The sequence below is a fragment of the Streptopelia decaocto genome, assembly GCF_964273445.1.
Source record: "Streptopelia decaocto genome assembly, chromosome: 1".
Classification (NCBI taxonomy): Eukaryota; Metazoa; Chordata; class Aves; order Columbiformes; family Columbidae; genus Streptopelia; species Streptopelia decaocto.
In genome coordinates this window covers 112,781,421-112,796,784 of record NC_138663.1, presented here as the reverse complement: position 1 = coordinate 112,796,784, position 15,364 = coordinate 112,781,421, and the positions used below count along the sequence as shown (strand labels likewise).

The 15,364-nt window shown below is 35.3% G+C and overlaps 1 protein-coding gene across 1 annotated transcript in view; it reads left to right on the top strand.

Moving 5' to 3' along the window:
- Nucleotides 1-15,364, top strand: part of CFAP47 (cilia and flagella associated protein 47) — a gene marked incomplete at both ends in the record, with an annotated part of 300,742 nt that overhangs the window by 46,630 nt on the left and 238,748 nt on the right. The window contains 2 exons of the mRNA XM_082076298.1: nucleotides 6,393-6,585; nucleotides 7,982-8,191. Coding sequence (XP_081932424.1) covers nucleotides 6,393-6,585; nucleotides 7,982-8,191 — 403 coding nt within the window. The remainder of the gene's footprint in view (nucleotides 1-6,392; nucleotides 6,586-7,981; nucleotides 8,192-15,364) is intronic.

Genomic DNA, 15,364 nt, shown 5'->3' with positions numbered 1-15,364 from the left:
ACATACGAAGCATTAAAGCCTGGGATACCTGAATAATTTTTAGTACTGCTCCTTCACATGCATTTGGGTTGACTGACATAGATACTAAGGCTTTCCAAGAGTACTTGGAATACATATAGACTTGTTTTCTAAATAGCCGTAAATTAGATAAGAATGAAAATTTCCTGCCTCAATGAGATACAAATCACTTAACTATGGTATTTTCTCAGTAGTCTGCTCAGGCAGCCAGAGCCTAAATAAAAAAATAGATTTCTAAGAAAACTTGGGAGCCTGCAGGAAGATGGTTATCAGCCATATACACTGGAAGAGGAAGGGCAGAACATGAATATTAGGACTCCACCTTATTCCCAGTCAAGCCTTTAGGGCAGGGAGTAGTGTAATGTTATACGTGAGTCGATAAACCCCAACAGTGTATGCAGTTGATGCCTACAGAACTCAGAGTCATTTTGACAGTTTTAAGTGTCTTGCTTTTGGGGAGGGAAAGAAAAGTTACCTTGTTGGTTCTGTCTGATCCTGAGTCAGAAAGTGAGTATCTCTGTCCTAAAGAGAGATGTTCCTGCTATTCTTTATTATATGATTGAAATCTATAATGTCAATTAAGCATTGGGAACAACTTAATATATTTAGAAATAAAAAAACCCATAGGTATGAGAGTTTTGCCATGATTCTGTATGATAAATTGAGAAGACTATTAAGTCTTGTGCTACAAACATGTGAATATGCAGGAACAGTATTTAATCACATGTGTTGCTTGGAGTTGCTAGCTGTACATTTTTCCATTACGATTCATGCCCTGTTGGTAGCTTTTGTTTTCAACTTATAGTTGATGAAAAATCACATCAACTTGTGATTTTCCTTCATGAAATGGAGAAGTAATGAATATATAATGATTTTTTTTTTCAGAATTATTTAGAAGGGCTTTTGGTTTAAATCTTTTAATTGTTGGTTTGAGTACAAAACTTGGACTTTTCTGAAGTTTTTACACTTCTGAGCTGTCCATGAGGTATCCTTTTAGAAATATGTAATCAAATTAGTCTACTAATTTATATATTAATAAAATTAAACTGCTATAAGAAAGTTAAATGCCATTTACTATTGGAAGACTCAGCAGAAATATTTAGAGCATGTTTCTGGCTTTGATGCATCGTTCTGTCTCTTTTTCCCTTACATTCCTCCAATGTAAATTGCAAAAACTGTTTTTTGGGTTTGAACCATGTATTTATGAAACACCCATAATGTGTCCAATGCAATAAAGACTTTTTACTAGGTAGGTTCTATTTTTTACTTGGTGTAATCCTTGGTTTTGGAACCAAGTGATGTGAACTCATCTTCCTCTCAACTATGCAGGTCCTCAATCAGTTTATAGTGCTAACTTACATAGGTTATCAAAATGGAATAAACAGAGATGGAAAATTTTTGTTAAAGAACTTGTTTTGGGAGCAATATTAAATACAAAAATCCAAGGATAGTAAGTGACTTGAACAAAATTATTGTCCCGGGGTGTGAGAAAATGCTAGAATATAAAAACTAGAAGGGGTTAAACAGTGGGAGCAGGATGGCAAGAAAATTGGACAAAACACAGACAGATATGATAGGAGAAAAATCTGGAAGTTATCTCTTTTCACAAGTTTGGTTTTAGCAAAGTTTTAGATAGATGGCCTTGAAATCTTAGTTTGCTTATAAAAGATATAAGAATCTACTCAAAGCACATCTGGAGAGTGTGTCTACACAGAAGAAAGGCTTGGGTAAACTTCTGAATTTTGAGAAACTGTTGAGATGAACCTCAGAAGAAAAACAGGTTAAAGAAGTCAAGGAGCAGGAACATATCATAACCCCAGGTCTTTGGAGTAAGAATGTAGAGGGAAGAGAAATGGAAATAGACAATGTTACAAAGTGAAAAATAAACACTTTTAACTTTCTGCTGTTCCTTGAGATGCAATTAAAAATACATGCTGTTTCCCGTAACTCTATTTCTTTAAAACATCTTTTTCTCCTTTCATAAATTTCTACTTTGCTTTCAGTAGGGTATTATATTTTTTCTGCAGCATTTCAGATAATAAAGCCTACGTATATTAGACTTGGAAGATTAAAAAAAGATAAAAATCTGTATTTTCACATATTTAGTGATTTTTAGGGTCTGGATGACCATGGGGTCTCGTTTTCTCTAAGTACCACTCTAACATTTAAGACAGAGGAAATTTTAGAAAAAAATTCTCATAAAATTTGGTGCAGCAGCTGGAGAAGGATCATGTGGTAATGAATAGGTGAAACGATCATCCATGTGATGCTTGTTCTATTTAGGTATTTACATCATGAGAATGTATTAAAATTGCTTGTGTATTGCAAAGACTGTGAAGCTGAGAACAGTATACAGATAAAAGCCATTATTCAGAATTACTGAAAAAATCATATGTGTAAATGCAGATGTGTATATACATATATATGACAGATAAACAATTGTCACTTGAAGTTAATTGCATTCTTGCTGTGTTCCTGTATCTTTTATTAGCAGAAATAACTGTAAAAATCTATTGCCGTTAATTCAGTATTTTAGAGTATTTTCCCATGATTTATAGCTTACTTGTGCTATACCTTCACTGAAGTTAATTATTGTAAGAGAACATTAGATACATCAAAACCCACACAAGAGACCTTGTTAGTCAATATGGTGTGCTAATCACCTTCACAGGTTTGTACTGTAAAGTTGTAGTGTGTGGGGGCGAACAAACCTTAAAATAAACTTTGAGTGCGTGTTGCAGTTATTTTTTTAAATACACTGCAAGATTTATAATGATGAGAGTGCAAAATGCTATCATAAGCTACAGTGTGAAATTAAATGCTAAAATTTGTATAATGCATGGTAATATGATGCTACCTGTGAAGAAAAGTATACTAAATTTAATAGAGATTCTCAAGAACTGAAGGTATATTAATATATGTTCTTCTGCTATACTACAGTATAATGTGTTAACAGTATAAGAAAAATATCACTATATCATATTGTGGTGTGAAAAAATTTATCTGCAGCATAGTGAGGTACAATAAATCTGTGCTTTGGGACTCCGTGAGCAAAAATACTCACAAATGCACCACTGAGTTAAAAGGAGCTCAGTGCCACTGCAAGATGTGATGACTATGGAATGAGCAGAGATGACAATCATGATCTCCATGTTCTAGTTTTTTTGTTTGTTTGTTTGTTTGTTTTCTGCAACAGTACATTATTAAATAACTGTGCCCCTTAACAGTTTCTGTGGAGAAATGATTAGTTTGGTTTTGATTTTTTTTTTTTTCCCCCCTTCATTTTTTGTAGGGTCTTACCTTTAAGTTTTAACTACCTGTGACTTTTCTGCTTTGAAGTCTGTTTCAGTGTATGCAAATTCTTCATTGGCTCCCGTTTATGCTGAAGGTGTATATATGCAATGAGGCATGAATTGTTGGGAAGTCAAAGGCAACTAAACCAAGAAGGCTAGTGGATGAATAACAATCAATATGAACTTAAGAGGTTGAGAAGAGCAGATGGTGATTTTACACTTTCCCCACCCACTCTCAAAAGATCAAAAAGCATGCTATTATACATTTCAGATTTCTGGGGGAAAAAAGAATATCGAAAATTAAATTTGTGTTGCTAGAGAGGAGCAAGGAATATGAACATTCTAAAAGAGGTGTCTGTTTAAACTGTCTTTTGCTGCTAGTTTAAATTGCAAGTGCAACAGGTAGCATGGAAGGTGTGGGGACTTTAAATATTTATCCTTCAGAAGTGCATGAGCAGTATTGGGAGGAGAACTTGCACAGGCTTATAACTGACTTTCAGCAGAAATATAATCTGTTCATATTTCTATTAACAAGGCACCTACATAAAGTATAGTCCCAGGATAGCGTGCTAAGGAGTTTAGCACTCTGAACTGGATGGGCTTTCTAGTGCAAATTGGACTGAAAATGAAGCAGCTAATGATTATATACACACATGTAATTTTAAAAGTTGTGTTACTTTATTCAGAATTCTTTCTAAGGTAAAGCAATGAATGTTTTTTTTCCCCTAAAAAAATATATCTAGAAAAGACAGAGGGGAAGTTTCCCATACAAGTCTTCAGATTTTGTTAGCCCTTGACAAATTTAGATTGGCAGATTTGTAAATACCATCAAATCTCCCTGAGGAATATGTTCACATCTGCTGGACTCCTTGTTGTTTGCCCTATAGAAATTCATGGTGGTATATCAGAATGGTAACAGCAGCACAAGCTTTGACAGTAGCTGTGAAAGGTGTGATTAATAGAATAAAATCATGACTTCAGCTGTTAATTCAGAACATAATTCTCATTCATTTCAAAGTAATTTATTTAACATGAAATATCAAGAAAACATTGGTCTTAAGCATTAAAAACTAATGAACAAATCTTCATGGAATCATTCAGTATGGCAACATCTTGGTGTTTCTGACATAAGCAATAGATTATTGGCCTACATATTATGCAGAATTTTGATGTTAGTAAATGTGTGGAGCCACAAAGAATGATCAGTGGTGCAGAATACTCACTGTCCTGCCTTCTGAGTGAGTCAGAGATTCTATGGGAAATGGATGTGATCATGTAGTTAATGGATTTGCTATAATTATGTACAGTATGGATGAAAAGTGTGTATGAGGAAAGCTTGACGCTATCCTTACCTAACTTTCAAAGGTTTAACTTTGGAACTATGGTTAATACGAGTATTTTACAATGTGAGTTAGTGGAAATCGTGTATTGTTTGGTACTGACATATGCTCCTGTAGGTTTCTTCCTTCACAGTGTTCCATCCGTATGGCATTTATTGGTTATGGTTTTTCACTTTCCTTTGCCTTGTCTTACATATGTCTAATATGAAGATAGGATGCCCAAAATATGGTTTAGTTAGAGCACAGCTGTAGGATAGTAGACTGTCTAGCTCATATATGGGACTAACTTGTACAGAACATCTGTTCTTACAAGCATGTCAAAAATACTCTGTCTCTTCATACATCTCCATTACCTTTTCTGATGCTTTCTCACCTTTCCTTCATAAAAGGGCTAAGTGTCAGAAAAAGGGTGTGTTCTTACTGTATCAAAACCTAGAAGCACAAGCTTCACAGCATTCTCAGCAGTATCGTCTCTTAAAGTTGATTTCGATCTAACTGAGAATTAGTCAGAGGTTGCAAACACTGCAGCAAGTTTCCCTTTCATCTGGTTTCATGTTTTCTAGTCTGAAAAGAAGGGTTCTGCAGGCCATGTTCTGGTGAGCTACCAGTCTTCTGTGAAACTGCTCTGTTGTCATCTGCGTGAAGAAATTGGCTCTTATGAGGAGAGAATGAGACAGAATATTTTGAAGACACTAGGTTTTCTCCTTTGTGTATGTAAAGAATGCCAGCTCTTTCTCAGGCTGTGAAAATAATTATCTGAGTTAATTTCAGAAGAGCTTTTTTTTTTTATCTCTTTCCTCCTTTAATATTAGCTGAGGATGTTTCCATACTTACTATTCTGAAGACAGAGGGGAACCAAAAGGAAAGGTGTTTTTCTCAAAAATTAAAATGTAGTTTTTGTGCTGTCTTACAACACGTCATGCAGATTTGTTTCTAAATACATGAAGTGTTCCTTAGTTGTCCCTCAAAATTCTTTATTTTGCTAGCTCTTTAGCAGGTGGGACTGACTGAAAATTGGGGAAGTGGCACTGCATGGAACACCATTTTGATAGAGTAACTGTTGCGGAAGGAAGCACCTTTCTCCCTGTATCAGTGAAAGAACATGTACTTTTCCATCCTAGAGCAAACTGGCTGTTAGCAAGATGGTGGGAGAAGGGGCAGAACTCAAGGGAATGGGAGGTGCTCTCAGTGGAGGATAGAACCCATCCTGCTGGCTTGTGTGGGGCTGACTTGGCAACAGTACAGCGTTTGGAGTCATCTGTTAAAATGTAGTGGTTGCCATCTTAAAAGGCACCAACTTTTTCTCGTCTTGGCAGTCAGATGGTTCTGATATTTTTTCTTTTATAACATTAGCATTCTCTCTGTTAGTGTAATTTATGATGTGATTGCAATTTTGAAAATTCTGAGAAGCGTTGCATTGTTGTCATATATAAAGGAATCTTAATACAGTAAATGAAGAATGCAAGCTTTGAAAAATATCTAACAAATTAAGAAGAAATATGAATTTCTGGTTTGCTACAGGCAAGTGTCTTAAGCTTTCTTAATAGTTCTTCTGATACAACATTGACTTATGTTAAGCTACATTTTGAGTAAGAAAGAAACATTGATTTTTATTTTTTTTTTTAAAACCCCAAAACTAAACTAAACCAAAACCTTCTTACTATAACTCTTTTAGTTGTATGTATTCATGTTAATATATATTTTTTTTCTCCCTCCCCTTCTCCCCCCATGTTTTTAACAGCTTGTCCTGGGACATACTCATCTGAAATATCAGTGTGTCTAAATGATAATCCATCACATTACAAAATAACTTTGTCTGGCACTGTGAAGTCACCAAAAATAAATTTTGATCCCCCTTTTCTAATGCTGATGCCAGTTCCTCTGGATGTGAAAACTGAAACAACCATCAATATCATTCCGCAAGATTATTTAAGGTAAAAATCTTTAAGGAGATTTATTACAGAAATCCTGAATATTTTTTGTTTTGTTCTCTTCTGAAAAAGTGAATTATTTTTGGTTTGTGAAGGTTACTATTTTCTGCTCAGCAGAGGGGTTTGTGTAATCAGGAGAAAGTTCCTGTAATTAATATTGCTGTATATTCAACAAGCCCATGTTCTGTCCTCAAAACATTCCTGCTTCATGAATTGACCATCTTCTGATTTATTCACTCTGTTAGATGCTTTTAAAATTACTTTGAATAGCACAAAAATTAAGAAGAAGGTCCTACCAGGATTTTTAAACTTTAGCCAGATACTAAGATCACCGTCTTATTTCTTTTTTTTCACATTGTGATCAGAAAAAAAAAAACTCTTGTTTTATTTTCTCTACTCCACAGGTTATAAATCACTAGGTTCTTTCTTCCTAAGCAAAGTTTTAGTATGAAGGAGGACAGCACAAATGTTTTACTCTTATCCTAATTATTATTATTTTTGTGTGTGTGTGGATTACATACTTGATCCAGTTATTTAAATTCATGAGAGCCTTTTTATAATCTTCATATTATGTAGCATAACCCATCACCACACCTATTCCAATTTGTTAAAAACCTTAATTTTTTAATCTGTCCAAGTTCTTCTGTGCATTTGTATCAAAATACGCTTTTCTGTTTCCTAAGATATAACTTTCCTATTTGTATTTAGTAAAGAGCAGTAATATTAGTTTGCTGTCCTTATGTAGGACAGCAATACCAGAAGACATGGAGCAAAACTCTTTAAGTTCCCATAAATTAATGAAATTAACTTTATTATCAAATTACTGTTGTTTTACCTTGTTTGAGTTGTAGTAATTTGTCAAGTGATTTGTCTATTGTCAGTAACTCAGTTGTTTGAACTGAAATGATTTCATAAGGGCCTGGGCTGACTGCCATTCTTATTTCAAAACTGCAACCTAAAATTACATAACTGGAGAAAGCATCATCATTATCTTCACGAATTTCCCCTTAATAGTTCTACTTTAAAACTTGCTTTATCTTGTTGTGCAATACTGCAGCTTCATCATTATTAACTAAAGCTTTGAGTTAGGAAACCTAGAGTAAGGAAGTAATATTTATGCCTTTTGTAGCACTGTTAGTAGAAATTGCTTTTCATTTGGATGTTGAACTGCTGCGGGTAAATATAAAATGTTCAGATACATATGTAGAAAACAAACTAGCAACTAAATGCTAAAGGAGTTTTTATTCTTCAGTTTATTTCACTCTATTTATACTTCAAAATTGAAGATATTCTTCTGTATTTAAGTATGAAAAGCAGTTTTGTAAATGTGTGAATCTGTAAATCAACTTTACTGTCATCCTGTGAGCACAAACTCCATTACTATTTATTTTTAACACAGGCAATCACGAATTCAAGTTGAACTTCCAGAACTTGAACTTGAAGATGGTGACAGGATTTGCCCTTTTTCAGTACAGTTCCCAGAAGGACAAGATATTGTTTTTTCATCAGATGGCACAAATAAGGAACTAATTTGTCATATCACCTTCAGATCATCCAAGCCAGCGTCATTTTCAGGGCATATGTTCTTCACTGATGAAGAAGAAAACAGGTAACGTGTGCAATTCAAAGTCATTTGGGGGTAGGGTCCAAACTGACAAAGTTGGAATCAGACACAGAGCTCCTAATGGTTGGGTAAAGGCACTCAAGAATAATTCTGAAAAAAAATGAAAGTAAAACATAGAAATGTATTTCTTTTTGCAACTGAACTGCAATTTGAAAACACAAAATTTGGCTTTGGACTCTAAGGTAAGATTCACCTGAGTGGCCATCTTAAGGTCTTGTGTCTTGTTTGTGTCTAGTGGTAACTCTTATGTCTACTTCAGTCTTCTCAGACTGCTCTGGAAACACATGGTCTTGATTCAGGAAATCCCATTGTTTTCTATTACAAAATATTTTGCTTTTTCAAAAATACCTGCTTAAATTTTTACAGTCCATGCTGGATTTCAAAGTGGTCTGATTTTGAGTTGATTCAAACTCTGTGAAATTTTATTCTATTGACCCTGTCTCCTACAATTATTATTATTTTTTTTAAATGAAATATTTGTGATTGGTTTAGAATGGGTTTTCTGGCTTTATTCTAATGGCATCTGGAAGAGCTGGTGGTTCTTATCACCTATTTGCAAATCTTTACAAAGTTGCAGTGGTATGATCTTGCAAAGGATTGCTTCATTTTCAATCCTCTCACAAGCTTCAGGTGTTCTTCTGGTTCCCAAGAATTTAAGAAGACACATCTTATGAGTAAAGGTAGGGAGACGTCTCGAAGGGGAGTTACACTGAAAGTCTCACATACATCTTATTTTTATTTTAAAGTAGTAGGCACTTTTTATAGGTAACTTTAATGGTAAAAAGCAATGCAGAAGGTCTCCCTGCCCCTACTAAACAGAGAACAAATCTGTTATTAAATGTTTTCAGCATTTTTCCATCTCTCCCCTTGGTGGGATGAATGGGTGTTCGCACGAGAAGGAAAGATAGGTACTGATGTAATTAAAAGTCATTCCTGCAGTTAATATTTTCAGTAAAGCAACTATTTTGAGGGTTAAGTGTCTCCACCCTACAGCTTAGAATGTTTTTTTCCTAAGCATAAAACTAAATTTTATATTAATTTGATGCAAGGGTTATGGACCTTTCAGTTATTACTGCTCACATTGGACTAATATTTTATATTTTTCTGTACAGATTGTCAGCCAAGAATCTATATCTTACTCATTTTATTTAATTCTAAGATTTAATCATTGTGTGTGATGTGATTCATAAATGTGTGCTAAAGCTTGCAGTAATTATGAGAAAAGGATGATTTAAGCTTATGATGTGGCCTGAAATATAGCTGCTGAGCAGGCACAATATTTAGTTTTAATAACTATTTTTATATGATGCACTAGCAGCTTCTCAAGCCTTGTTATAGAGAAATAACACTTTCTGCTGTATAATAAACTTTTTCTATATTTACCATTAAAATGAAATGAAGGATACCATTGTCAGTTTAAGGGCAAACTCAATGTGTTCTTGAAAAAAGATACCAAATAAAAGTCATAACTTTAAAAGGCATCCCTGTTCACAATGGTGAAAACATAATGCTCAGGAATGTCAAACCATTTCAAAATTGCTGCTGTATTTTAAAACGTGGTACATAAGTATTTGTTAAAGGACAGAACTAAAAACTTTGTTTTGCCAATGCATGTGTGATTTCCTCTCAGGGAGAGGGGGGGGTGTGTGTGTGGGCTGTAGGAGCAGATGATGCAAAACCTGAACACAACTGGATGAAATAGCACTCCATCCAAAACAAATGGATTCTGTGTGAGCTATTAGTGTAGTAATGTTATTTATATTGGCTCTCATGAAGAAATTATTTCCTTCAATTGGAAAAGCCCTAAGTAAGTGCCTGATTCTCTAACCCAAAGCATGTTGTTGTTATTCTGATTAAGTCTATGACAATTTATACAGACCTGAGTTTCGTTACTACTGTTAATGTTACTATGTGCTTTGATATTCCATTCTTTCATAGTCTGCAGCTGCAATTCCTCTGCTCTGCATATCTACCCTCATTCTTCTCAGTGCCTCCCTATGGGAGACCTATGCAATGCATTTAAACTACAAATATGATTTAACTAATTATCTAAGCATTTGATCAATTTGTTTCAAATGTTGTAACTAATAAATTTATGCTGCTTTGTTAGTTTGAGACTTTTAGAAAGACAAGATTTTTGGGCCTTCTGTGTCTTTGATGATAAAATAACGAAACCTATAACCTTTTATAATACATGTGAAAGGTAACTGGTCTTGAATGGGTTCCTGATTTGTTTAACAGGCTGTGAAAACTCACAGTATCAATTGCTGAAGTTTTATTGCTGTGTTGGGTATTCTCTCTTTATATTTCCATTTTCTAAGTAATAATATATATTTTTAAAGTATTTGAACTAAAATTTTGGACTCCAACTCATCATCTGTGTTCTGGGATAGAATTAAAATGAGCAAGTTAAAAGGTTATTTTCATATATTGATACAATATCATGTCCTGTATTTAACTATTTAGAAGAGGAGTCTTAAATTCTAAGCAAAATTAATTGTAGGCATATTCCAAAGCAAGAGTATGATGGTATGATGAGACAAATACTCTGCTTTGATCATTTTTTACTTAAGCTCTGCAGTGTTTTGCTTTTCTAAGTTCAGGTCTAAAAGTTCAGTAAGATTGATAGTACATATTAAATCTATCTCTTTTTTTTTTTTTTTTTTTTTTTCCTTTACATCAGACTGAACATTGGGTAGAGGATAGATATCGTTGAATTTGGCTGTTTTACAAAAAGTATTTGAAAGATGATAGGCAATCATGTTTTACCGCAAAACTAAGCTATATGTAGCTATAAAAGAAAACTGAAGAGATATATGGTTGTCGTTTATACAAGTAATTTACTGTGTGCACAGATTCCATTAAATTGATCATAAGAAAGTACATTAATATTTATTTAATGGCTGCCTTAAATGAGAATTTGCAGTTAATTTCTGATCTTATTTTTAGTCTCTGTTCTCCCTTTTTCCTCCTTTGACTCCAGAGCAGAATGAATGACATTTCCTCACATAGGGCTGATACAAATACAGAAGTAAAAGATAATATAAAATCGAAGAATGTGTTGAGCAAGTATTTAATGAAAGAGAAGAAATATTTAGCTATGACACTTATTTCCTTCAACCTGAAAAACTAAATTATAAAAAAAAAAAAGGCCTCTGCAAACATGACACATCTGTGTATTTGTCCTCTAGTTGTTATATCTTTTAATTTGCTGATCAGATAAATAATTTAGGAGGGAAGAAAGCTTTCTGCTATCCTGATTGAAGTGACATTTAACTTATTATTTCTGAAAAATAAATAGTAAACAACAGATACATGTTGTGTCATACAATCAAAGGAAATGGTACTCTGGACAGCAAAATATCCCCACTCCCCCCTCCCCCACCCCCACATGTAGTGGGTAGATACATCACTGTGATCATTGATGACACAAATGTGCTGAAGCTCTTGCCTCTCAGTTTCTGTAGTTCTTAATTTTCCTTCCCTCTCCCATTGGCAAGCTGTGGAATCTCATGCAATTTCTGATGTTACTCGTGTTGTTCACGGCTGGAACTTCAGGTAGAGGATGTCAGGGATCTCAGCCTCTAATAACATGATGCAACTGAGATACAATCTCTATAAGGTACTCAGTTATGAATCAGTTACAGTTGTTTTTCTTGTCCATCAGATCCCAGCATCTTGCTGATGGAAACAGTACGTTGCCTTTTGCTGTTGGGAAATGTGCCTAAGCCATTCAGGTCTTTAACGGGCACTGCTGGGAAATGTCAAATGCATGTATTCTGCTGGCCTGCCTTAGAGAATGAGAGCTGTCTATTTCTTTCAATATCATTTAAATTCGGAGAGAGCAGGGAACTAGAAAGTATTGGAGTTCTTCATATTTGCATGCTTCTTTGCTGCATGCTTCTTCGCTGCATTCTTCTGACCTAATAATATATTGGTGTTTTAGATAGGTGGAGTGCTTTTGAAAACCAGGGTGGTCCAAACCCATTAACCACTCCTGTTCTTTTCTGTGCTGTGGCTTTCTACCATTTTGATGGTTCCTGCCTTAATTCAGGAATTAAGAACCGACATCATTGCTGCTACTAGAAAAAACATGGCTGCTTTCCCAAGGATAAGTCTTGTGTATCATGTGAAATCACATGTGTCACTATTCATTATTTCAATTGCTGTGGAAGCCTGAGCTCCTGCTGCAAGGAATAAGGGCTCCTCAGTGTCAGGGAACTGCTCATTTGTGAATGGAAATGGCAGAGCTTGCATGGATCATCTTTTCTTCTCCCTTCCAGTTCTGTCATCTCTGGATCTGTTCAAGCATTTTTGGGAGGAGGGAAGAGGGCAGGACTTTATTTATTTTTAAATTACAACTTCTAGTTCCCTGCCTCTAGGTTATTCCTTATTCTTAAAGATCTGTAAAATGCCTCACTCTCATGTCAAGTTTGTTTTGTGTCCTAAACTAGCAGTGCGAACTTCCCTTAAATATTGTTTTAAATTTACCTAAGTAATGTTGCTACAGAAATTCGTCAATTAGTTCCTAATGGCTTTGCACTATTTCTCTTTAGAAATTGTTAGTGATATTCTGCATCTGTTAATGAATACTGTTGAAGAAGGATTATTTAACTATGCCTGTAGTTGTAGAGCATTTGGGGTACACTGATACAAAACAAATAACTTGTTTCTGCTTAGAAAATGTCTGAAATACTATACAGAAAATAAAAGGGATAAATACGTTTTGATTCAGGTTCCTTTGGCTTTCCACAAACATTAAAACAAACAAATGAAAAAAATTAGAGTTAATTTAAGTGAACGAATGGGTTTTATATGGTACTTTCTTGTCATCACAGTTGGAGCTTTAGTTTTTAGTGATCAGCAGGTTTCGAATGTTGGTAAACACAATATATTTAATGGCCATTCTCCTGTTCTGTGTTTTTGGAAACATGCATTAGAGAATAAACACTGACATATCAGTGGCAATGATGGTTCATGTATATAATTCTTTTTTACTTGCTTTATTAAGCATTATAAAACTAAATACACTGAATAATTTAACAAATTTAGTAACTTCATGTTTGCTAAAAGTACAGGTACTTTTTCATTCTAATAGAATATCACAGACTTTTATATTACTTATTTAAGCTCTGCTGGAAATACAGAACAAATATGCTGCACAAGACTTATGGCTTTGTAACCTCACTTAATGAATGGTGTTATAAATAAAGATCAGTGCTAGAAGACAATTTTAAGCACATACAGAATACATGTCTTTGTAATCTATTTGCTATATTCATATGGAAATATGTGTGCTTTTGTCTGGTGGCCCATATGTCAGTGCCTGAAATTTGTATGATAAATATTTAGCTCCTAGCACCTTTGTTTTTTTTCTACCATACTTCCTTATGAATGTAGTGTCATCCTTTGAAATGTGGGTGAGGTTTTAGCTACTGACTCATTCTTCTTGAAGTTTCCTTTCAAATCTCACTTTTGGGAAAATGTCATATTAAAATACTTAATGATGATGAGTCAACAGGTGGCCAATAAGTGAGTTGATATTGATTATCACAGAATGGCTATGGTTGGGAAGAATCTCCAGAGATCTTCTAGTCCCCTGTTCAAATCTCTTCCTGAAAGCAGAATCAACACTGTTGTCCAGTTGTTTTTCGAATATCTCCAAAGATGGAGACTTCACAGCCCTCTCTGGGCAGATTCTTCTGGTGTTCAGCCACTGTCATGGTATTTTTTTTTTCTTGTGACTAGACAGAATTTCCTGTATTTCAGTTTGTACCCATGGCCTTTTTTTGCTCTCACTGAGCATCACTGAGAGGAATTTGGCTCTACCTTCTTTACTCCCTCCCATCAGATATTTATACCTGTAGATAAAATCCCCTTAACCTGTCTCTTCTCCAGGCTGAACACTCACAACTCTCACGTTCCCTCCATATGGCAGGTTCCTTGGTACCTCTTTGATCCTTGTGGCTCTTTGCCAGCCGAAGTCTGCTGTTCTGAATTCCAGGGCTGTGATATGGCTTTTTGCCTTATTTTCTCCTTTCAGAATCCTGAACCTCAACCTCTCATGGTCACTGCAACCTGTGGCCATAGGAGCTAAATCCTTGCTGTCAAATTAGCTACAGAATCAGTTCGTGACTTGCAGGATACATCCGCTCATCTTCGAGCTCTTTTCCCTCACTGACATGTTTGAAGAGAAGGCCACCTGTGCCCCATTCCTTTGATCATTGCCCAAAAAGCTGTGCTGTTGTGCCTGATATGTTCCAGGTCTCCCCATCAAGTTCACTGGTGCCCATGCAGAATTGTAGCATGGCCAAGGGTTGGACAAGCTTCATCCATCTCTCAACAGCAACCTGGATGAAAGCCCCAGGCCAGCATCAAACATCCAGAGATGAAGGGTCAGGTTGGCAAATGAGGATCTTGGTCCCCTGTGCAGGGTATTTGCGGTTTCCTGGTGTTTCTTCACAGCTCATGCTCAGCCAGCACAGGTGCAGCATTGCCCATGTCCTTTTTTTCATCTTATGACCATTCTGAGGCTTCTGAATTAGTTAATAATAAGTTTGCATTGAGTTTGTTAATGGCTGAGTGTATTTGTTTCCCTTACTATAATGTTGCAGCAGCCACAGAGACATGTCCTTGTTGGATTGTAAGCAGCACGGAACAGGGAGGAGCTTCCATTACAAGCAGCCTTGTGAGGTCTGAGGCATTCATTTGTACACAGGTGTTCTGTAGCAATGGCTGTTGTTTGTATTTTAGACTGTGCAGTAATATCTTTGTTTTGAGCAGTATCACTCATTGAATTTTGGTAACTAGGTTAAGATATACTGCTGTAGTTCTCTAGCACATTTCAAGATGGCTGAGATGGTTGCCTCAGACAGAAATCAAAAAGTTCACTGAGTCCAATAATACAGACATCTGAGTTACTTTCATATAGCTTGAGAACTATGTTTTTTATTAACTTTCATCCAGCTTTCTTCCATCCCTGCCCCCAATTCTGTTGTCTGAAGTTAACCTAACTTGTGCCTGCAGAGTATTGAGAATTGTCATTTAGCACAGTAAAGTCACAAGCTGGAAGCTGACAAATGCTTCTGTGTTGTAGTTATTGATCCTGTGTGTCTTTAAAAGGCTTGGTAAAGGTAGAAAAAATATTATGCTCTGACG